A 23419-nucleotide genomic window follows, 5' to 3' on the forward strand; every position below is an offset into this window, starting at 1 on the left:
TTAATGGGGGAGGAGAAGGTGAGAGGATTTGTTTTTCCCTTCTTCTTGTACTTGTGTTTTTAGGGAAGTGTCCTGTAGTCCAAACACAAATGTATTTTCAGTTGCTGCCCATCTGCTGTATCATGGAAGATCCATTCTCAAAGGTGAATGATTTATACAAAAAAAAAAAAAGTTGCAGTGCATGCTATGTAACCTTGAAGTTAAAATAAAGAAAACTAAATTAGCACTTGACTGCTTTTATCCCCTTGCTTCACTAGTTAGTAGTTTAAACCACCAAACAGCAGATCTTATCAAATTATTCAAGGACTCTCTTTTAATTTATTAAAAAAAATCAAGCTTTCATTTTCATTGCGAAAAGTATTTTAGGCCATTTTTTAAAATAATTTTAAGGTCAATTTACAGATCATCAACTACCGAGCCCTAGTGATGACTAAGCTATGCTTCCTATCTGATTTCTGCACCTGTCATGTGATATCTGATTGCTTGCTTCAATTTATATAGCTGTTTGGAATTTAAGGTTTCCAACTCTTGGAAGAAATCAACATTATTTCCATGAATCTGAAGAAATATTTCGTGAACACTTTTCGCCTTCTGAAAAAGTTTCTGCTGTGGATGGGAATCGATCTTATGACCCCTGTCACACATGTCAGACACGATACCACTACACCACAGAAGCCACTTGTAGTCAACGTACAGTTTGAAAAATGACAGTCCACTATTTAAGTATTTTAGAATACGACAATAATTTAGGTATTTTTCGATCCAAATTAATGAATTTTCCTACTGCTCTTCAAAGAATAATAAAAAGGATTACTTAGAGTGAATGGCAATAATAATCAAGTTGTGTAAATTAGTTTCAAAATAATTGCAGACTTTTCACATGTAGCATGCCTACATTGAGTTAGTGCCTTGAAATAAATCTCATCTCTGAGTTGTATACTTTACTGGCAGAAACAAAATACAAATACAGTGAGATGCTGGAAGCATTCATTGAATTCCACACCGAATTATTTTTGCAAACATCCCGAAACAAAATTATTCAACTTAAAATTTATACTCAATGTATCTGAATGCCATACTTAATAATAAATAATTGGAGTTTTGGATTTGAACCTGTTATTCTTAATTCCTAGGGTAAAAGATACATGTGACGCAAGTCCTTTACCAATACTCTACAACATCGCTTGTAGCAAATGCCTTGAAAGGTGTTGATGATTGCGCAAGTTAACATTTTTCTATGCGAGAATTATTAATTTTTGCTCATTGCACAATACTTTGCAAGGTGTTGTTATGTTTTATTTGCATAAACTATTCGTAATTATGCTCGTTTGTGTTCAAACTTGAAAGTGATTTCCTCCAGGTGCACCACGAGCGAGTGCAGTGTTTCCAACCTCACAACAGTTTCTCTGATTCCAATTTTAACATGCCGAATCACAAGTATTCTCTTAAATTATTCCTCATAGTACTTAAGTTTTCCGTTTTGTTCTCTATTAATATGTTGGGCGAATATGTTATAAACAAGAATGTAAATCTTTCACCACAGGGTTTCTTGCCTAGTAGAGGGGCCTGCAGAAAAGTTGGCTACTCTCTGCAGGTTCTCAAATTAACGATTTCTGGACTTATACATCTTTCAGGGCAATCAGGTAACATTCGGAGATGTGTACATATTACAAGCACTTAATTTAAGAGGTACGAAAAATAAAGTGGACTGAGACATTCTAGATGGGAGTCATAGTTCTCTTCTAGTCACTTCATGCAAGATAGTAATTTCAGTTTTGAGTTTGGGGTTTAAGTCCACTTTACGCACAGAAAGGATAATCAGGACTGGACCTACGGTTTAAAGTAGGATCTGAACCACTAGGTGCTTCCACTGGGTATCAAACCTGGACCCCTTGATTACAAGGTGACAATGCCAAAGATAATTACCTTCCTTGGATGATCCTCTGCTTCATGCCGGTAGTTTCATGAACAGGTCTGCATATAATAGCTGGTTTTGCTTCTTTTACAGTAACATTTACATTGTCTGCATCAACCATAATTGCATCGGTATCTAGATTGAACATATGGCCAGTACTGCTTGCATCCTCTAGAAACAAAAGTTTATATATCATTCATTATTCATGTATCAGAACGATGCTTGACTTATAAAACTATCATTATCAACAATTGTACTCTTTGTATAGTCTTGACTAGAACAACAAGAATATTCTGTTTCAATTTTTTTAATAAATCCTCCACATCACCTCCTCCTGGCATTCCTGCATTGTAAAGTCAAGAATCTGGTCCAGGAACTTCTACAGAGATAAGGACATCTAGCAACAATGCTTTCCACTTGTATTATCAGAAAGGTGTAATGACTAAAGAAGCAGTTTTCACACTGCAAAGTGACCAGAACTGAAGTTTTGGAACACGGTTATGTGTTTTAGCAAAACATGACTGAATTCTGATGTTTCGTGTGTTGAAATTCCTCTCTCTGATCAATTTAATATTTACCACAAAGATTGTGAATTATGTGATGTAATGATTAGACCTCGGATTTTTAGGTTCTAAAAACCTTAAATTAAGCTCGTAAAATCCTGAAATAGGTTGCAAAAAGACTTAATTTGGTACAAAATTCCTGAAAAATACTGATTAGATACAATCGTTAAAAACTAAATTTCACAAGAACCGTAATAACCAAATATTAATTTTCTAAACAAATTTTCATTTCTTTATATCATTTTAAAAATTATCTACAAATTATTATAATACTGCACTTGTGCTGTTAGAAAAAATTACTTGATGATATGAAAAATGAATTACGTATGTATAATTTGCTGCCCAATATCAGGGTGGCTACTCACTTGGAATTCCTTGAATTCCGGGAATTAGAAGTGAATTATTGGCACCGGAAATCATGCCGTGAATTATCGGCTCTAGAAATTATTCATGAATTTGGGCAAGACATGAAATAAGGTACAAGCAGATGTTTTCTCTATTCCATTTTTTTCTCCGTAGATGTGAAAAATTGCAACTTTTATTAGTCCATATCCCATTAAATTTATACATGTTTATAAATGCCCTGAGGCAAGTTTCTCTCAGTTTAGCTTTTATTTCATTCATTTCTTTGAGGATGAAAAATAAAGCTATATAGAAAATAAAACAAAATTTTCACAATCTGTTTACTTTGTTAGTGTCTTTTACAGAACAATCTGACAAACGGAAGATTATTACAAAATAATATATCTTGAAGTTGATTAGGTAATTTTCTTGTTACATTAGAATCATACAAACCCTTTATATTGTCAATATTTTTGTGTATGGAAGGGAGGGTGAGAGTTGGTAATATGTAAGGTTGGAATAGAGACAACAACTGCTTGTATCCTTGAATTTTTGGAAAGTTCACCTTGAAAACCAGGAATTATACTTGAATTTTATCATGGTCCTAGTGACCACCATGAATCTTTTTGCGTTATCCACACTCAAACTTCACCTTTTGTCTGTGAGGATCATTCCATGTGCTGCAAATTATCTTTCAACAGAAACATAGTCAGTAGTGCTAATTTGAATGCTGAATATTACTTCGCAAGGCGTGAATGCCAAAAAAAACCAAACTGACACAAAAGTGAGCAAGGCCATCTGATCAGAAGTTTGCACTTGGGACTGTGCAGGCAGTGGAGACGATTGGGTGCAAAAACTGAGAATGGGGAGAAAGGGGGGGGGAGGACAGTTTACTTTATCTTAGTAGGCAAGGCTTAGCATTAAGAGTCTATAGTGCAGGGGTAAAAAGTAGGGGGGAGCTGTCCCCTTTCGCCGCCACTGTCTGCAGGTAACAGTGACGTCGGACATTTTTGTTTTGTTCAAAGCTTTGAAAAACATCATATGTTTGGAGGGAGGGAAATCGACAGAAAACATGTTTCAAACACGCCAGTCAATGAATTATTTTGCGACCAAACCTAGTAAATACCTCTGTGAGATATTGGGTTGGCCCATAAGTTCTGGCATTTTTTTTTTAAGTGAAAAATTTGCGTGTGTTTGGCAATGTGTTTTATGTTATGCGATAGAGGATTATGTGCTCTACAAAATAGTGTGTTTAGTCTTTTTATGCTAATATGCTTTTTGTTCTTTTCAGGTCATTATAATGGAGTGTCAAGTCGACAAAAAAGAGCATTTTCGACACCTTCTGCTTTTTGCATTTAATCAAGGCACCAAAGCCACAGAAGCTGCTCGAGAGATATGTGAAGTGTATGGCGAAGAAGCGATGCCTCTTAGGACGGCTCAAAATTAGTTTAAGCAATTCAAAGACGGCAATTTCGACCTCAAAGACATGCATCGCACCGGATGCTCCGTTCAGTTCGATGAGGAGCGACTAAATCAGCTTATTCACGAAGATCTACGCCAAACGACGAGGGAATTGGCATAGATAAAGGAATGCTCCCACAGTACCATAGAACGTCACCTTCACTCGATGGGAAAGGTTCAAAAGTTGGGCGCATGAGTTCCGCATGCTTTGAACGACAACAACAAAAATCAACGAGCCACGATCTCCGACGGTTTGCTTGCCCGTCATTGGTCAACTCATGGACACAAGCAGCGATTCCTCTACCGAATTGTTAAGGGCGAGGCATCGCTTCTTCGTCACACTTCACAAATCTCTCGAGCAGCTTCTGTGGCTTTGGCACCTTAAAAAAATACAAAAAGCAGGTGTCGAAAATGCTCCTTTTTTGTCGACTTGACACTCCATTATAATGACCTGAAAAGAACAAAAAGTATATCAGCATAAAAAACTAAACACACTATTTTGTAGAGCACATAATTCTCTATCGAATAACATAAAACACATTGCCAACACATTTTACTTTTCACACAAAATTTTCACTTAAAAAAAACGCCAGAACTTATGGGCTAACCCAATATAAAAATTGTGTAAAACTTAAAAAAATATATAAAAACCTAAAAAAAAAGGTTTAATTGAAACATAAAATGGGTTCTAACAAGCAAAATAGCTTATTTTAGGCACTATAAAACTTAGTCAGTTGTTTCATTTTTTTATGAAATGCCGATATAACTTGTTATTTCTTATTTACCTGCAAAGGAAAAAATAGGTTAAAACCTAAAACCCGAGGTCTAGTAATGATGTATGTGAACAGGGAATGGCCAAGAAATCAGGCAAAATTTGCAAAACTAGAGTGTGAAATACAGGATGGGCCATGAGTCACGATGTGTTTGAACAGCTAATAACTTTCTTGATTATTAATTTTTTTTTCATTTTTTTATTTTCAGAAATCATAGCCCACAGTAAGAAGATTTATCATGGAAAAATTCACAACTGTACAGCAAATCAAAATTGTAAAGTTTTATTTGGAAAACAAGCATTGAATTATTTGAGAAAATCTGAAAACAACTAGCCACCATGATCTCCTGACCTGACGGCTTCTGACTTCTTCTTGTGGCGTTATTTGAAAGAGAGGTGATGTTAACAAGCCTCAGACCATCCACCAACCGAAGGATAATATTCGTACAGAAATTAGAGCACAGCAACGCTAACAGATGTCATGGAACATGCCGTAGAAAGAGCACGTTTTTGGGAGAGGATGTCATTTAAAAGATGTGATTTTCCACACATAATGTACACAAATTTCCCAGTTTTCAACTTTCTTGTAACTAAACATGGATAAAAATACTTAATAAACTGTTAAATTTTAAGGTATTGTTCAAACCTGAGCACTTTGTGGAGAAAACAATAGTTAAAACTGAACTCATAACTACATTTTTTATTTACTCGAATAAGTTTACTTTTCATTTTTCTGCGTAAATTTTTCTCGCGATCAATTTCGCCACCCATCTGGTGGCTTTGTCAGGCGTGTACTGTCTTGCTGCAGGTGGCGTGGTTCCTTCTTCTCCAGTTTGTGCTCGTGGCGCTAGTCGACATGCTCCTTTCACTTTCTGCCATTCTGGTGTGGGTGTAGTGCTTCCTTATTTTGCTGTGTATTGGGGTTTTGGCACTGTACCCGACGGTTCTCGGTCTCGTCGTCTATGCGTGGTCAGGCTATTTTGCGAATGCTTGAGGTACACGCCTGCCTGACAAAGCCACCAGACGGGTGGCAAAACAGATCAGGAGAAAATATTTGCACAGAGAAATTAAAAGTAAGCTTATCAGAGTAAATTACTTATCTCCGCATAACCGCCAAACAGATATCTTTAGATACAATGTGAAAACTACATGTTTTATATCTGAAGTCGGAGAAACAAAATTAACAAAAATAAGGCAATCCACAGACTATAACGTGTATGAGAATTTTCGGAAGCAAACATTTTAACATAAACAAAAAAGTTATCATTTGTTCAAACCATGTTGTGACTTATGGGCCACCCTGTACTTTGGACAGGAGTAAGTATTATCCATGGCAGAAATATACTTATTGGCTGTTTTTATCGGCCTCATTGACATAGTCCTAAAGAACTTTTAGAATCTTGCTATGGCTCTAACTGCCATGATGTCACTGTGTAAAAATTTTAATATGCATATTAAGTGGGATAATCCCTATAATGGCATGCCAACCACTAAGACTGGTTAATAGACAAGTTTATTCAAAGGCTTGGGCTTCTCCAACATAACATGTACAATACAAGAAAAGCCATTCTCCTCTTCACACCTACAGTGTGACTCCTTTTTTCTTCTGACCACAGCCACTCGGTTCAATTTTTGGCATCTCATGTCAAGTTCAGAGCATGCCCTCTGCAACCCCCCCCCCCCCCCCCCAATATACAACATTCTGATTCATTGGGACCAAGAAGAATGAATGCGTAACAAGGGGAAAATGTAACATTGGATTCCCATTGTAATAACATAATTTTTGTCTGCACATCTATTAAGAGTACTGCATTGGACCACTTTCGGTTGCTCAAACTTGATCGAATCTCCCACACTCAAGCGTGATTCGCTCGAATATATAGACTATCAAATATCATTTCAATGTGACAATAATTGTACAAATATATGTGTAAAATTCGTGCTGGTAGTTTCAGCCCATAATCATCTATTGCTTTGTATTCGTAAGATAAGACTAAATCACATTTTAACAGGGACATGATGACTATGTTCACTTTAGTTTCAATTTCCCTGCGTCTTTCAGTTCACAAAGCATATTTGAAGGCCCACTACCACTGACAAATTACTGTAGTACGTGAACTACTTGGCTTCGAACATATACCGATCAATTTCCTGTTCGAGCGTTATTCGCTCGAGTGAAGAAACAGTCTATTCCGAAAGCCATCTAGCGTCATCCATGTGAACTATTAGACGATCGAGCAAAAAAGCCTCGATGCAGAACTCTTAATATCTATGTTAATAGAGATTAGTTATTGGTAAAAAAAAATGTTTACCTGAAATTTGCTCCTTTACTTCTTTTGGAGAAACTTGCATCTCTTCACTCACCTCTTCCCCTTCAACCAGTTTACTTTCAAGTTGTGATTCTGGAAACGAAAGTGAAAATTAAGCTTTACTATGTCAATAATCCTAAATTATATATTTACTCTGCTATTAATGGAAAGAATTAGAGTTAATAATAATAATATTCTTAATTACTATCAAAACAAAATCCCATTTACATAAATCGTGATAAAATGCCACACCATTGTAACAGACACAATAACAGTGAAGGACATTATGTACGAAAATATACATACATAACACATAAACATACACATAAAATATTTGAAGTATATCTGGTCATAAAAATATGCATAAAAATAATACATTATGAAGTTCAAAGTAAGTATTTTCAAAATTCAAATTTATATACAGTAAAACCCCGATATTACGTTCCCGCATTATACGTTTTCCCACTTAATACGTTCATCCAGTCAGGCACCGGCAAAAGGCCATGTTAAGATGTTCCCCTCAATCTTACATTCGCTCTAACTCCCATTTCCCGCTTTATACGTTTTCCGAGCCGTGACGACATCTTTAAAATTTGGCAGAAACTTGTTTTGTTGACCGCAACTTCTCCCTGCTTTTTCTTGCTTTTGCAGCTGTTTCATTCACCATGCAACCTTGAACTTCCAGATGTTAGGCTTTCATGCGAGAGGAGGGAGGAGTGAAGAGGCATGGTCTGTGGAATGCTAGGGAGGGGGAAGCAGGGTACAACTTGCATTTGTCGCTCTTTCCTTGAAAGACAGGAAGGGAAAACGGCACTTCTTGTAGTCCCTGTGAAGAATAAATGGGCCAATCCTTCTACCTCAGGATCAGACAACAAGCGCACTGTTGCCAAACCGATTCTCTCTAAATGCTGCCTTCACTAGAGTTTGGACACGTGTGTGACTGAGGTGTCATTGTTCGCCCTTCCCCTCCACAAAAACACGAGTGGAAAATTGACAACGGGACTCGTTGCCCCCTCATTTACGGAATCCTTCCTAGTTGACGGGAACGAAAAAAAGAGGCGAGGGAGGCTTGTTTCACGTTTGTAATTTTTTTATTTGTTCTTGTTTGCAGTGTTGGAAATGGAAAATAAGGATTTGCCATACCTGGTAACAACTGCACTTTCTCTTCAATGGAAAGTCGTTTCGATTCCTAAGGAAATATGATTGGATGTAGTTCAATTATTTTTAATCTGAGGTTTTTTTCACAAATGCTATATAATTTGGTTATCTTGCTATATAATTTGGTTATCAGAATGAAGCTGAAAACGCACAAGTTAAAGTGTTGCTTTTTTTCCTATGAGCAGAAAGGGCGATATTTTACTCACTCGCTTAAAAATATTCTTGTCAAATCAATTGTGTGGGGGAGTGGAGTGGGGCAAAGTTTGGATAAATGTATTATTCTAAGTGAGGCAGAGAATGTTTCTCTATGCATATTACATGACTTGTGTGCTGTAAAGTGACGGGGCCAGGAAAAATGAGTGAATAAACAAGGGGTGCGGCAATATTTTCTGAGAGCAGCCAAATTTAGTGCGCATCTAAATGCCATTAAAATGCGGGTGATCTAAGCTACCACATAAAGCAGCCCTGGAGCTCACCCAACCTAAAAAAAAATTGTACCTGGGAGCAACTTTGGTGGGTTAAGGCTGCCCAAGCATGGTGCTGATCACATCACCTCCAAATTGGCAGAGATTGAAGAGTATGGGGGGTACAGGTGGCTGGAGCATGGTGCTGATCACATGATCTCCCACATCCCCTTTATATGTATGACGGCATGGTGCAAAGTGCATGGGGAACTGTACCTTCGCCTTTTTCTCGTTTCAAGGGGACAGTTGCTTTCTCATGCCCCCTATGGTATCATCACTAGTCTTTACAGAAAAGTGCCATGTGTATCATCACTAGTCTTTACAGAAAAGTGCCATGTATTTCTGCCCTGGTTTTCTTGCTCGTGTGGAAGTGACATCTTAACCAATTAACATAAAGGCGAAACACGATCTCCCGTCTCCTTTCCTCGGATGTCTAAAATTCTAAAGTTACGCAGTTGCTCTCGAACCTGAATACGCGCATCCAACGAACATAACGTACTACAAGTAAGTCAGTAAGTTAAAAAAAAAAAAAACACCCTCATCTTCCATGATCTCATTAATCTGCCACTGTGCACAGCTATGCAGTAATTGACCGATTGAGCCGGTTTCTCATTCTTTACTGCCCTGCGTCTGAAGCATTGACATGACAACATGGGAGAGCATCAAGCAGTGATCCTTCCTCCCCCCAACCACCTTCTTTTCTGCAACTTGGCCGAGCGGGAATGAGCACACTTCTTATAAGTGCTGCTCTACCACCTGTTTTTGTCTCCCCCTTCCCCTCCCTCCCATTGCAAACCAGTCAGAGGGGTGTCTGCGAGCAACGGGCAGGTGGCGCCAATGTTTCGTCTCCTGGCTCCAGAGCTATGACTCATAAGGGAAGAAAAACGGCAGTGTTTTGAATCTCGCCTCAGAAACTTGTTTTGCTTTGATGATTAGGAAACGCGAGCAGCAGACACAATGCGAGAGTTAAAAAAAGAAAGACTATCATTTTTTTTTCTTGTTCTGCCTTTGGATAAACGGCTTGAACACACAGACCAGTGCAATAAGGAAATGCACATGATGGCCACGGTGGCTCAGTCGGTAAAGCATCTGACTACCATGCTAAAGGTCCCAGGTTCGATCCCTGGCCAGTTCAAATCTGGGAACTTTTCTAACGTTGGAAGCGGCCCCGGTGCTCACCCAGCATCGAATGACATGGGTACCTGGGGGAAACCCTGGGGGGTAAAGGTGGGAAATCCTTGGGGGGTAAAGGCAGTCAGGGGCATGTTGCTGATCACATCACCCTCACTCAGGACCGGATCAAGAAAGTGTGGGGTGTTACCCCCACACCCCCTATATGCCTTCATGGTGTGGTGCTAAGCACAGGGGTGATGCTTTACATGATGTTAATGCTAATGCTAAGAATGATATAATCACCGTTTTCTTCGGAATCATTCTCGTGCTGAAAATAAATCACGCAATATTAAAAAAGTTGTCGGGAAGAAAAAAAAAAGGAAACCTTAATTACGGGAAAACTATAGGTGGAAGGGGTGTTTGCCCTCCACAAGACTTCTAAATCCAATAATACATTGTCGATTAATAAGGATGTAAGTAACACTCAGTGGAGTGCCCATACGTGGGTGGGGGGGATGATGGGGGTCATACCCCCACCCCTTTTGGCGAGAATAACGTCATAGGCAGGAAAAGATGGCACAGTGAGGGCTGACTACTATTAAAAGTATACGTAACAACATCCCCCTTTCGAAAATCATGCACGCCTCACTGATAATTTATTGTGATGTCTGAAAATGCGTAAGTTTTACAAAGCTTGTTTTGTTCACTTCATGCTGTTTGGCTGATCGGGACTGGATACATATGCAGCTCAAAGTGAAATCTGAATAATTCTGCATGTCTTCAGGACACTTTGATTGCAGTATATAAAAATGCTTGATGTCCAGCTATAAATGATCAGCTACCCTTCTAATTACCAGGCACTTCAAAAACTAATTACCAGTTTACAGAGTAAATAGATATCCCACACAATCAAAAAGGAACCCTATAGACGGCAGTTAGAAGCAGTCATCCACCGACCCTACGAAAGTGGGCCCCGTTAATCCGTTATTGACTTTCACAGCAGGTCTTCGTTTTTTCCTTGGAAATTCATAATCATACTTCCATCCCGTTGTTAAACAATTTTTGATATAAATACCCCTAAAAAGTCGATTGTGTAGTCATTTCTTACTGACACTTAAGTTTCATCCCTCCCTTATGCTTTCCCACTTTTTACGTTTCCCGCATTTACGTTTTTTATTTACGGGCCCCTGAAAACGTAAAATCGGGGTTTGACTGTATTTACATTCTATAATTCAGTTACAATTTTGCTTGACTACTTCTTACGGAAAAAAAATGAAAAAAAGACTCATTATTGACATACATTGACAATAACAATAAAAATTATTCTATACTTCACCCCATCGCAATTCACATTCTCAAGTTTAGAGATTTATTATAAGTTTAAAAATTTGTAAGAAGAGAATCATCATAAAGTTGTATATATGTAATATGTTTTAACACAAAACAAAAACAGCATATTAAAAAAATATATGCTAAAAGTGGTACATCAAGTAAGTGGTTGCAGTAGGGGGAAGTAGCAAGTGTAGAATAGTCGCTAGAAGCATCCAATGAGAGACTTCTTTCTGTGTCTTTTTTATTGTACTGTTTTGTGTTGTGTTGGAACAAAATGACATTGTCAATACATGGTGTGAGAAGTTTATCCTTTATACAGTGAGTTTCATTGTCGACTTGGTCGCAGAGTGGCGGGCAACATGCCAGGGGGTGAGAGTGCATCTACCCACATTTAGACCCACAACTGTACGCTGACTTGCCACATCAGTGCTTCATTATCCAGATATCTGGTGTTGAGTTTGCACGTGTTTGTGAAGTGTTAAGGTGTTAACAAGTGTTTTTGATAGTTTTGTTTTAATTTAAGTACTACTGGTGCCTTTCTGCAGTCTAATAATGCCATGCTATATGTACAATTTAAGACAACAAATTTTTATGTACAACTCTTACATCATGACAAATTCTTGTAGGGAAGTTAGATGGCATTTTGCAGCAGAATTTCCATATCTTCCCGTTCCACACAGAGACAGTGTTTGAATACTTGTGAACAAATTTAGGGAAGCAGGGTCTGTTCTTGATAAGAAGTGAATGGTAAAACAGCATGTGCTTACTGAGGAAAAATTAAGGCGACGTTGGAGCATGATTGGAACATACTCCTCAAAAAACCCTATGGTGCCTTGCACAAGAAACAGACATTTCCATGACATCTGTGTGGCGAGCTACCAAGCTTATAAACCTGAAGCCATACATTAAAAAAATTGAAAGGAAATATCAGGAGAGAAATTGAAGCAATTTCGGAAAAGGAACTGACGAGTGGATGAAGGAGGAAAACATTTCCAACGCCTGTTGTAACAATGTAAGTGTTCATTTTAATTGTAACTGTCCATGTCATTACGCTGATGTTGCATTCAGTTTGCCGGCCAACATGCTTTTGCTGCACGGCACACTGGCCGTCACTCTGCGGCCAAGTCGACCATGAGACTCGTGGTACATCTAAAACAGGAAATGGTTGGTTGGTTGGTTATAATTATTTCTAGCTGAATACATAAGCAAAATAAACATAAATGTCCTCCAGATGATATACCTGATGGCACTTCCTTTGCTTTTGGATCTGGTCTTATATTGGGCAAAGTAACTGCTATTTTCTCCACATTTCTTAAGCCAAATTTTTCCCTGTATTTCCTGGTATACAGCCCACTTATTGCCTGTAAAAATGTTAAAATAAATGCACATTAGAGTTTTCAGCAAGTTTCACTGCACTACAGTAAAAAAAAAATTAAAGTCAATGAGAAAATGTACAATCGTCTGCATTTTCTCCAATTCACAACTAACATAAGAATGTTAAAATTAAAGGTATCAACATTGGCACATGTCTAAAGGTAGTAAATGGCAATGAGAAATTACAGAATACCTAGAACTTTTCCAATTGTAGGAAGGTTATAATTTGTACTGGTAGCTCAGAGGTAGAACATTATCATGGCTGGGAAACATGAAATGTATTCTACAAGTACTTTTATACTTTGTTCAACTTAAAAAGTAATTTTTTATAAATATTTCTACAATTGGCCTAGGCAATTTCATACCATGACTGTTGGTGTTAATTTTACAACAAAAATTCAGCTTCTGACCCAATCCGACATCAATCGTCAACCACCTGTCTCAATGTACAAACAAATTTACTTTTCAGTACACAGAAGTCTTTTAATATAAACATTTTAAAAGTTTCCTTAGTTTCAGTAGTTCCAGTGATTTATTTCGGACTGTGTACAAATTTTCCATTTTGCCTCAAGTGAGTAAAATTAGTACATTCAAAAATGTATTATGATGCCCTCGTCTTTGTGACTTACGTTTCTAAATGTTATGTTTTCCAAAATTTGACGCTGATTCTTCATGGCACAATCAAGCAAAATATTAAATCAAAATTTGCAGGATTTTAGATTTTCTTGCAATTTAATTTTTTTTACCTTGATCCCTGAAAAATGCATGCTACATTAAAGTACCATATTTTCTCATGCACTTTTTTCAAAGCTTTTTTGCCCCCCAAAACTGTGGTGCATATTAAGCACAAAATAATTTGGACAGCCAACATGAAACCAGACATGTTTCCACTGTCACTGATTATAACACGTATATACCAACAGGCGCAAATACAAATTACCACGTTGGATTTATTTAGTATTAATATATTTTAAAAAAAAACACTATAAAAGTGAAATTGCCACATCCCATGATTTTTCACTTTGTAACGGAACATTTATAATGGAACACCGAGAAGAGCGGTATTGTTCTGGTAGAATTCGAACATGCACCTCCAATCACATGGGATGTGTATCAACAGTATTTATTGGGCAAGAAATAATAGAAACTAACTTCCTGACCGCTACAAATACATAATATAATTTTGGTTTCACATTCTTCTATGGTTACAGAAGTGAAAGCTTTTGGATGCTAAACACAGTGGAGAGAGAGGGGGGAGGTGGCATGGGTTTGAGGCTCATTGTATACACAAGTTGATATTCTTCTCTTGATCTGCTTGAACAGCTTTATAACCTGTAACTAAGAAAGCTATTTCTCGAATCTGAATTGTACTGCACATTATATGCAAGATATAATTGTTTGTTGCTATTCCCCCATCAAAAACCAGGATGCGCATTATACATGCGTAAATACGATATTTAAAACTTTCACGAACCTCTTTCGGATCTCCTCTCACAGGAGCATTTGCAACAGATTTCTGTGCTTCTGCCATTGCTTTCAAGATCAAGTTCTTTGATGCTTGAGTAGATGCAGGTAATTTGGGCCTTGCTTTCACCCTCACAACACTGGCAACAGAGCCAACAGCAGGGTTCGTTGGATCATACTCTTCTTCATCTTCATTCTGATCCTTCTTCATAACAACTGCTCCCACACAGGACAAGAGGACACGTTTAATAGCAGTTCTTTGAACCTAAAAAAGAAAAAAAAAAACAGATATAAATTGATTCCACTTGGTACCTTACTGGCTACATGAAATGCAGCTAGCTGGTTGAGGTTAGATCTGTCATATATAAACTATGCAGTATTTTATTGTGAAACTACTTCTACAAGCAAAGCATTTGCATATAAGTCTGTTACTGGTCACTGTTTACATGAACAAGATAAGTAAAGTCTATCGGGTTTCCACATGGTAGCATTGTAACTGAAGGGTGGTTTTTTTTTTTTTAATGAGCTCTGTATTCAGGATAGCTACGATTTTTTGATTATGAAATTCCCTGACTTTTCCAGGTTTTCCAGACCAGAAATAATTTTTTTCCAGACATGTTTGTCGTCATGATTTTTGCTTTTGAACCTCATGTTTTTCAATTAAATATGCAGGCACGTTAATTATTATGAATATGAATATACAAAGTTATTAGCTGAAAATTTACCAAATGATTAATATAATGCTATTCAATGAAAAAATAAATAACTATTGTACTTCCCCATTTTCACTAAGTCATTACAATTAAGGTGGTGTAAAAAAATCAATAAAAAAATGTGGCATATATCAAAGCTTTACAATGTAACCTGTATACAACCTCAATTAGCCTATATCAATACAAATGAGAAACAACAGAAAATTAGGTCATGTACCTTTAGAAAATATGCAATAAGTTTAATGATTATATTTTTTAATTTATTGAAAATAGTACATATTACGGAAATTCAGAACTTGAATGGGGCTGGTGACCAACCATACACCTAAAAAAAATATATATACGCGGGTCATACTTTGGAATCAAATATCTCCATTATTTGAGTTTTCCACATGCTGGAACCAATTTTATATTACGGAAAACATCGAAATCTGTCTTTTAAAAGGTAACAGTTCCGAATGTTTTATGATTTTTTTTCTTCAAATTTTCCTAGCGGGAAGACTAGTTATCATAGAATTTTGGCAATCATTCTGACACGAAATTTGAACTTTCCTTAAAGTAATGAGCACTATTTGGATTCGAAAAAAGTTATTTATTTAGAAAAAAAACAACTTCAAAATGACCTTACTCAATCATACACGCTTCCCACGGACAAGGTATTCTCCGGTTGACAAGCGACAGTAAGTATCGTAAACTAGTGGGAATGAATGTAGAAATAAATCGGAACCTTACTAGAGTGCATTCAGGGTCTTTACTTTAATTCTAAGACAACCAAACCTGACATTCCTAACATAACCACAAAAGCATATATTCACAAAATCTTAATCGCTAAAACTCTGCAGTATGTGTTAACAGACATAAATCAAAATCGAACCATGTAAAAGTTGCATTTGTAGCATGATGAAATCTTAATAAAACAAAAGGAACTTGGGCTCATTTTCACCACTTTTAAGCATAATTTCATTCTACACGCAAACAATACGTAAAATTACTATCGGCATGAAACCAACATTCCTAACCTAACAACAATGTGTGACCAGCGTACGTTTAATTCCTATATTTCGCACCAGTTTTTAAAAATAAATTTGTTCTACATGCACAAAATACATGCATATTCGAATAATGACGTCACTGATACTGCATAAAATCTTCTCAGGTGTAACACATCTCTACAATGTAAAAAACTACGACAACGAGCAAATGAACTAGTTGATCAAGTTGCTTCTGAACGGGTCGCAAACGAAGGACTCAAATTCACACAACGGGTTCACGGGGGAACGAAGTAGTGAGTCCCTTTGTTTTTACTCGGCATCCGCACCAGTCCAGTGTGACGTCAACCACAGACAGTTACGTGAAATTCTGCTCTTCAAGCTTTATTGCAGAACCAAAACCAATAAACTATCCGAACACCAACCTGCTCCGCTTCATGTATGAAAAGAGAACGGGTTCCGAACGGGTGTGTTCTTGAAGAAAGAAAATTTCCTCACCACACACAAAACTAAAGCAACATTTTTTCCGCAAGAAATTCTGAGGATGGCTGGTGCATAGGTTTCGTCTTGAGTAGCTTGTTCTCTAAGGAAAAATCTCATGCATCTCCAAATTCCGGTCTTGAACAGGTTCACAAAAACGAGTGGCAAAATGAACGGATCCAAGATCCGAGAGTGAATAAATATAGAATTGAAATGCGAAGGAACCATAATTTTGTATGTAACACACTAGAAGTCATAATGTTGAGAGGAACAAGTTTCTGAACTGAATCTTTTGGGGGGACTGTAATCACAAGAACAGAATTCGAAAGTGCAAATGAACCGTTCGTTCATTTTGTAACTGGTTCTCCTGCAACTCCAAAATGCAAGTAAATTCCAGAAAATATGCAAAATTCCCTGACTATTCCCTGACTTTTCCCTGACCAACCAAATTCCCTGACTTTTCCCTGTTTTCCAGGTTTTCCAGTCGCGTAGCAACCCTGGTATTGCTGTCTTCATGTATATAAGAAAAATATGGGGCATTCCATGTGCAAGTATTCCTGATCCTCAATTTTTAAAATTCGTAACTTTTATTTTTTAACTAGGTCATTCAAATATGACGGGAACTGATTTTCTTTTTTCAAACAACCTGCCATGCGCAGCAGTTGTGTGTTCATGGAAGAATAGAGCCACAACTCCCACCCTCCCTCCCGCACAGGTTAGAACCTGCTCAGTCATGTCTTGAGTGTTGCTAGAGTGATATAGTGTGGAACAATGCATTGTGATTAAATTTCTTGTTGGAGAAAACGTCCAGCCATCTGAAATTTTGCAGGCTCAAACAACAGTATGGGGAAGTGTGTCTCTCACGAACCCGTGTGTTTGAGTGGTGTAAGTACTTCAGTGAGGGAAGAGAATGAGAATGAGTCCCAGCAGTCATCACGTGAGTGGCAGCATATCGGTTCTCCCAGACCCAAGAAAGCACGGAGGGCCCGTTTGGTAGGAAAAGTGATGACAACGTTTCTTTGGGACTGGCAGGGAGTTATCCATGTAGACCTTCTTACAGATGCCAGGACAGTCACTGCAGCTTATTACGCAGAATGCCTGACAACAGAAGTGAAGGAAAAGATCCGATCCAAGAGGAAGAGAGGTGGAAAGCAGGTAGTTTTCTTCAAGACAATGCACGGCCTCATACAGCTAAAACAACTATTGCAACCCTCCACAAATTGAAGTGGGACCTTCTGCCACACCTGCCATACAGTCCCGATTTGGCCCCAAGTGATTTCTACCTGTTTGGAAGGCTTAAATCAGACTTTGAAGGCATGTGGTTTGCGGATAACGACGCCGTCATCGACAGTGTTCGGGAGTGGATACAGAGCCAATCGAAAAACTTTTATGAAAAGGGCATTAAGATGCTTCCAGATTGTTGGAAAAAAATGTATGGACTCTGGAGGGGAGTACTTTGAAGGGTGACATGCTCGAATAAGTATTTCACAATAAAGTGGTCGCGGTGGCTCAGTCGGTAACGTGTCTGACTACCATGCTCTAGGTCCCGGGTTCGATCCCCGGCCGGTTCAAATCCGGGAACTTTTCTAACGTTGGAAGCGGCTCCAGCGCCCACCCAGCGTCGCATGATATGGGTACCTGGGGGAAACCCTGGGGGGTAAAGGTGGTCAGGGGCATGATGCTGATCACATCACCCCCACTCACGACCGGATCAAGAAAGTGTGGGCCGTTACTCCCACACCTCCTATACGCCTTCATGGAGTGGTGCTAAGCACAGGGGAGCACTTTACTTTTTTTTTTTTTACTTTACAATAAAGGAATTGGTAAAAAAAAAAAATCAGTCCCGGTCATATTTGAATGACCTAGTAATTGAGCAGGCCAAAGCCCATAAAGAGCTGTAGCACCTTACAAGAAGAAGAACTTTATCCTATCATGTGAGTGAACAATTTGAAATTGTCATTTGCATAATATTTCAAGTATTATACGTAATTACGTTAGAAGATAGAAGGTACTTTACATATTATTCGTTCATTTTAACGTTTTGATTTACTTGTGTTTCGTATTGTGTCCTACTCGTGATACTAAATAACATCAATTTCTCTAACTGTTACACTTCCCCCCTCAACTCCACTAGTATACCTTCTATCTTTGTCTAAATAATTTACTTTTCATCATTTAACAATTCACAGAAATTAAAATGAATTTCTTATTACGTGAAGACAGTGTTTCGTCTGTCCCACCCGTGAGACAGAAGTGTTCACTTGTAGCTACAAATCTGGGAAAGTATTTAAAGGGTACTTTTGTTTAATCAACAGGTTAAGTTTCATATTTCATTGGACAGAAACTGCAAGAAAAATGTTGCTTAACTATCAGTAGAATAGTTACTTTTAATATCAAAAATATAGTCTGCATGTCCCACACGTGACAATGGAATGCCTCATATCCATCCTTTCTTTTCGCACCACATGGGGTTAACAAAATTACTCAACTTGAATCACTGTCACATAATATTTTTTATCAATTGACTGACATGTTTAAAACATTAAATGGATGTCAATTTGCATTCCTTCTATGGTATGCTTTTCCTTTTGTTCATGTTTAAATGTTACAAACCATTATCCATTCCAAATAACATATTGGTTCCGTGCGTGTTACTCACTATCTATAAACAAAAAATACGTTAGAGTATTCAAATTGGTCTACTTACGCAAGTGAGTATGTATTCTTACGTGGACGACGTTTCGGAAGCTTTACTGCTTCCTTCCTCAGGTTGTCGTTTTCAGCTCGGAATATCAAGCCATGTCAGAGAAGTGTAAGGATACTGGGTGAAAGGTTCGGATTAAAAACACTTCATAGTGCTTGACCTATACAGAATTAAAACCACTTTGCTAAAAACCCCTTAAAACTCACATTAAAACATGTAAAAACCACCGCTACGGTAAACTAGAGTGGCCGTTGAGAGTCTAAACTCCCTGTCATGGTGAAGCGAGCGGGCAGATGGCGCCGCACAGCGGAGTGGTACTTCCCCTCCCACGAGAGATCCCTCCCCTCTCTATTTACTTCCCCTCGTCACCAATCCAAGGAAAATTCCCGTTCCACCTCGGCTGCTTTCCTTACTTCCGATGTGACATGGAAGCCCATCGGGGCCCTTTTATTATTCAAATTGTCCCACTTTTTAAAAAAACTAATCCATACGTCATCTAAATTGCCATCGTCCCGGTTCAGTTTATTTCTGTGTCCCGCGCATATCAATGCCGTTTCGTACACGTTCCTATCCAATTTACTATTACTTTTTTTGATAACCTCTCTTTTTATTATTTTATGCCCACTGTTTATTATATGCTCTGCAAGCCCCGTTTTCGGATCCCTTTCTTTGATGTTCTTATCATGTTCGCCCCATCTAATACGCATGCTCCGGCCGGTTTGTCCAATATATTCCATCCCGCAATTGCATTCAATCCTATACACCCCTTTTTGTTCATCAGGGTTATCTCGAATTTTTACCCCCCTCTTATAATCCGTGAAATGCTTTTCAATATTTCTAGGTGCTCTCGTCCCGCATTTCACACCATACTTTTTCACTGTTTTTTCAATTTTCTCGGTGAGCCCTTTACAGTACGGTATCCCAACATGATAAGAACATCAAAGAAAGGGATCCGAAAACGGGGCTTGCAGAGCATATAATAAACAGTGGGCATAAAATAATAAAAAGAGAGGTTATCAAAAAAAGTAATAGTAAATTGGATAGGAACGTGTACGAAACGGCATTGATATGCGCGGGACACAGAAATAAACTGAACCGGGACGATGGCAATTTAGATGACGTATGGATTAGTTTTTTTAAAAAGTGGGACAATTTGAATAATAAAAGGGCCCCGATGGGCTTCCATGTCACATCGGAAGTAAGGAAAGCAGCCGAGGTGGAACGGGAATTTTCCTTGGATTGGTGACGAGGGGAAGTAAATAGAGAGGGGAGGGATCTCTCGTGGGAGGGGAAGTACCACTCCGCTGTGCGGCGCCATCTGCCCGCTCGCTTCACCATGACAGGGAGTTTAGACTCTCAACGGCCACTCTAGTTTACCGTAGCGGTGGTTTTTACATGTTTTAATGTGAGTTTTAAGGGGTTTTTAGCAAAGTGGTTTTAATTCTGTATAGGTCAAGCACTATGAAGTGTTTTTAATCCGAACCTTTCACCCAGTATCCTTACACTTCTCTGACATGGCTTGATATTCCGAGCTGAAAACGACAACCTGAGGAAGGAAGCAGTAAAGCTTCCGAAACGTCGTCCACGTAAGAATACATACTCACTTGCGTAAGTAGACCAATTTGAATACTCTAACGTATTTTTTGTTTATCCATTCCAAGTGCTTCAAATGCAGTGTTTAATAATACTGAAGTGATAAGGCAACAACTGATAGTTTGATAGTTTTGAAACAGCCTGTAAAGAGTTAACACAGGAAAAACAATGAAAAGAGTTAACACAGGAAAAACAATGACACTGCTAGATTTCAATTTAGATGCATATTAATTACATAATTCCTTTCCCTTTCATTTCTATTTAATGTAGGGATGGGACAGCTTAAACGGTATTGTATCAGTGTATATCGGTGTATCGGTTTATCAGTAAAATTACCGATCCTATATACAGTAAAACCTCGTTAATCCAGACTAATGGGGGGATAAGTTGATCGGTTTAACGAAAGTCTGGATTAACTTAAATAACCTAAAAGAACAGTAGAAAATACATTAAAACTCCGTTTATAGCAACAAAACATGTTTATTATGGTGTATTTAAAGGGCATAGGCCTAAATACACTATACAGTACAGTAAAATGTAAAGCAATACTGTGGATACAGTGCAGTACATACATATGCGATACCCATATTATGATGATGTGTCCAATGGACCTGGCTCTGCATCACACTTTTCTTGCCTTTTGCCTGTCCGGATTAAACGAAGTCCAGCTTTTCGGGGTCTGGATTAACGAGGTTTTACTGTATTTATAAATATCTTATAATTCAGTGAAAATTTCTGCCATCTTATTACAACTTTTATGGATAACCTTTTGAGTCCCAAGGCCATTTTCACAAGTAAGCCTCTCGGTCCCGAGCCGATTTTGAGCAAAATGCAGAGTTTCAATTAAATGAGTGAAGATCGGAGACTAATTGCCCTAGAGAGATGAGTGATATACCATTGTACGCGGAATGAACCAGAGATTCAGACTATATGAAATTTATGCAAATTCGGCGTATATGTGGCGGGGGGGAGGGGGCTAACTCTGAAAATTCCAAAATTTCGGAAAAAAAAATTTGGTTCCCCCACCCTCCCCCCAAGAAAAAAGTACATGACACTGTCGACATGCACATGGAAATGATCGCTGACATGTAAGGAACACAAAAATATTTGCATTATTGTCATATGACCAATGTAACTTGAGTTGTACCCCCAAAAGGAATGGTCGGGACACCACTGATTCAAGCTTCAAAATGCAGCGGTATCTTGAAATGACTATAGCTCAGAAACTAAATGCCCTAGAATATGAAAGATATACTGTTGTACGCAGAATGAATCACAGATTTAGACGATATATAATTTATGCACATTCGGCGTATATATGGAGGGGGAAAGGGGGGAAATCCCCTGAAAATACTTTTTTTTTTAAAAATGGGGTTTCGACCCCCCTCCCCCCGAAAAAAAGGATATGAAAAGTTCAAAATGCACATAGAAATTATCGCTGGCATGTAAGAAACAGAAAAATATTTGCATCATTGTCGTATGACCAATGTAACTTGAGTTGTACCCCCAAAAGGAATGGTCGGGACACCACTGATTCAAGCTTCAAAATGCAGCGGTACCTTGAAATGACTATAGCTCAGAAACTAAATGCCGTAGAGATATGAAAGATATACCGTTGTACGCAGAATGAATCACAGATTTAGACGATATATAATTTATGCACATTCGGCGTATATATGGAGGGGGAAAGGGGTAAATCCCCTGAAAATACTTTTTTTAAAAATGGGGTTTTGCCCCCCCCCCCCTGCCCCCCGAAAAAAAGGATATGAAAAGTTCAAAATGCACATAGAAATTATCGCTGGCATGTAAGAAACAGAAAAATATTTGCATCATTGTCGTATGACCAATGTAACTTGAGTTGTACCCCCAAAAGGAATGGCCACTGATTCAAGCTTCAAAATGCAGCGGTACCTTGAAATGACTATAGCTCAGAAACTAAATGCCCTAGAGATATGAAAGATATACCATTGTACGCAGAATGAATCACAGATTCAGACGATATATAATTTATGCACATTCGGCGTACATATGGAGGGGGAAAGGGGGGAAATCCCCTCAAAAATACTTTTCTTAAAAAGAAATGGTTTCCCCCCCCTCCCGAAAAAATGTCAAAATGCACAAAATGCAAAATTTATGCAAATTTGGCGTATATATGGAGGGGGAAGGGAGAAAACCCCCAAAAATTATTTTAAAAAATTGTCACCACCCAAAAAATGTCCTCGCACTTGGGCACAAAACGACACCTACGCACAACATTCACGGACGAAAAGCTAGAACGCAGTGAAACATGAGCACGGATTCTTGCAGCTGCTTGAAATTCTATTTTTAGACATGCATGGTAACCCCTGTCCCAACTTGTGGACACTTGTGTTAAAAAAACAAAGGTTTCCTTCAGCACGCTTCAAAATTCCATTCTCACAATGCAGATTCAGCAACAAGTCTTCCCCCTCCCCCCTGCTTGCGCCCTCACGGAAAACTTTCACTTTGACATCGGATACTGATAAACAAGCTTCATTGAAAGCATTTCACAAGCGGGAGTGAAAAGCATTGCTTTAGAACAACAAAGCCGGTGTTCCTTTGTCGGCAAAAAATTGACCTTGAAAAGAGATGCAAAAGAGAAGTCCCTTTTCCCACCTTTCCCCCTCCATTTTCATGAAGACAAAAAAAAAATGC

The 23419-nt window shown here is 38.2% G+C and overlaps 1 protein-coding gene across 2 annotated transcripts in view; it reads right to left on the minus strand.

The window, feature by feature from the left end:
• Nab2 (Nuclear polyadenosine RNA-binding 2) overlaps nucleotides 1-23419 on the minus strand; it is a 67321-nt gene that overhangs the window by 18723 nt on the left and 25179 nt on the right. For both annotated transcript variants that reach the window (XM_083111447.1, XM_083111446.1), the window contains 4 exons: nucleotides 14278-14532; nucleotides 12670-12790; nucleotides 7366-7455; nucleotides 1927-2086 (listed from right to left, as the gene is read on the minus strand). In XM_083111447.1, coding sequence (XP_082967573.1) covers nucleotides 1927-2086; nucleotides 7366-7455; nucleotides 12670-12790; nucleotides 14278-14532 — 626 coding nt within the window. The remainder of the gene's footprint in view (nucleotides 1-1926; nucleotides 2087-7365; nucleotides 7456-12669; nucleotides 12791-14277; nucleotides 14533-23419) is intronic.

Source organism: Lepisma saccharinum, chromosome 25 (assembly GCF_977018435.1).
Source record: "Lepisma saccharinum chromosome 25, izLepSacc3.1, whole genome shotgun sequence".
NCBI lineage: Eukaryota > Metazoa > Arthropoda > Insecta > Zygentoma > Lepismatidae > Lepisma > Lepisma saccharinum.